Here is a 579-nt window from a genome sequence, read left to right on the forward strand (position 1 = left end):
TCGATAAGAAACTAAAAATATTTTTCCTTACGGATCGGTTGTCAAGTCTTTAAATGCATCGGAAATATTCAGTATTTTTTAAGTTGATTGATTTAAATCTGTTACTATACGATATATTAGATTTCTTGGAAATATTGTTGTCCAATTACGTGATGAGCCTATTTAAAACTCTCTTCTAAATTGCCCGGAAAATTCCAATACTACTTAAGTCCGGAAATTGGAAGATTATTCCGGACCATGTAAACATTTTATTATTTTACAATTCCATAAACGCATTAGCATTGTTTACAGCAAATTATGACAATGTTTTTCTTTGCCTGATCTGAGGATAAGTTTTTATGGATGGCCATAAACGGAAGTGTGCCAACGAATCAGCAACCATAACAAAGCTTTATGTTGGCCAAAGTAGTGCAAATAAATCGGATTATCAACTTATTAATGGACCAAATATCGGCCTGATGATTATTGTTCAGGCAAAATGAGTTCTGGTGCATTAGTGCGATCGCAAATGTGGCTCAGGCATGGTTCCGATGCGAGAAGCTGCCAACTTCTACGCATTCATGCAGGTAAACTAGTTTT

The 579-nt window shown here is 35.1% G+C and overlaps 1 protein-coding gene across 1 annotated transcript in view; it reads left to right on the forward strand.

The window, feature by feature from the left end:
- The first annotated feature begins 400 nt into the window (after positions 1–400).
- The window catches only part of LOC109541624 (proton channel OtopLc), a 10,275-nt gene continuing 10,096 nt past the window's right edge, over positions 401–579 (forward strand). Inside the window, exon 1 of the mRNA XM_048670441.1 lies at positions 401–566. Coding sequence (XP_048526398.1) covers positions 522–566 — 45 coding nt within the window. The 5' untranslated portion in view covers positions 401–521. The remainder of the gene's footprint in view (positions 567–579) is intronic.

Source organism: Dendroctonus ponderosae, unplaced genomic scaffold (assembly GCF_020466585.1).
Source record: "Dendroctonus ponderosae isolate FM_Combo_2020 unplaced genomic scaffold, Dpon_F_20191213v2 Dpon_F_20191213_1, whole genome shotgun sequence".
Lineage (NCBI taxonomy): Eukaryota > Metazoa > Arthropoda > Insecta > Coleoptera > Curculionidae > Dendroctonus > Dendroctonus ponderosae.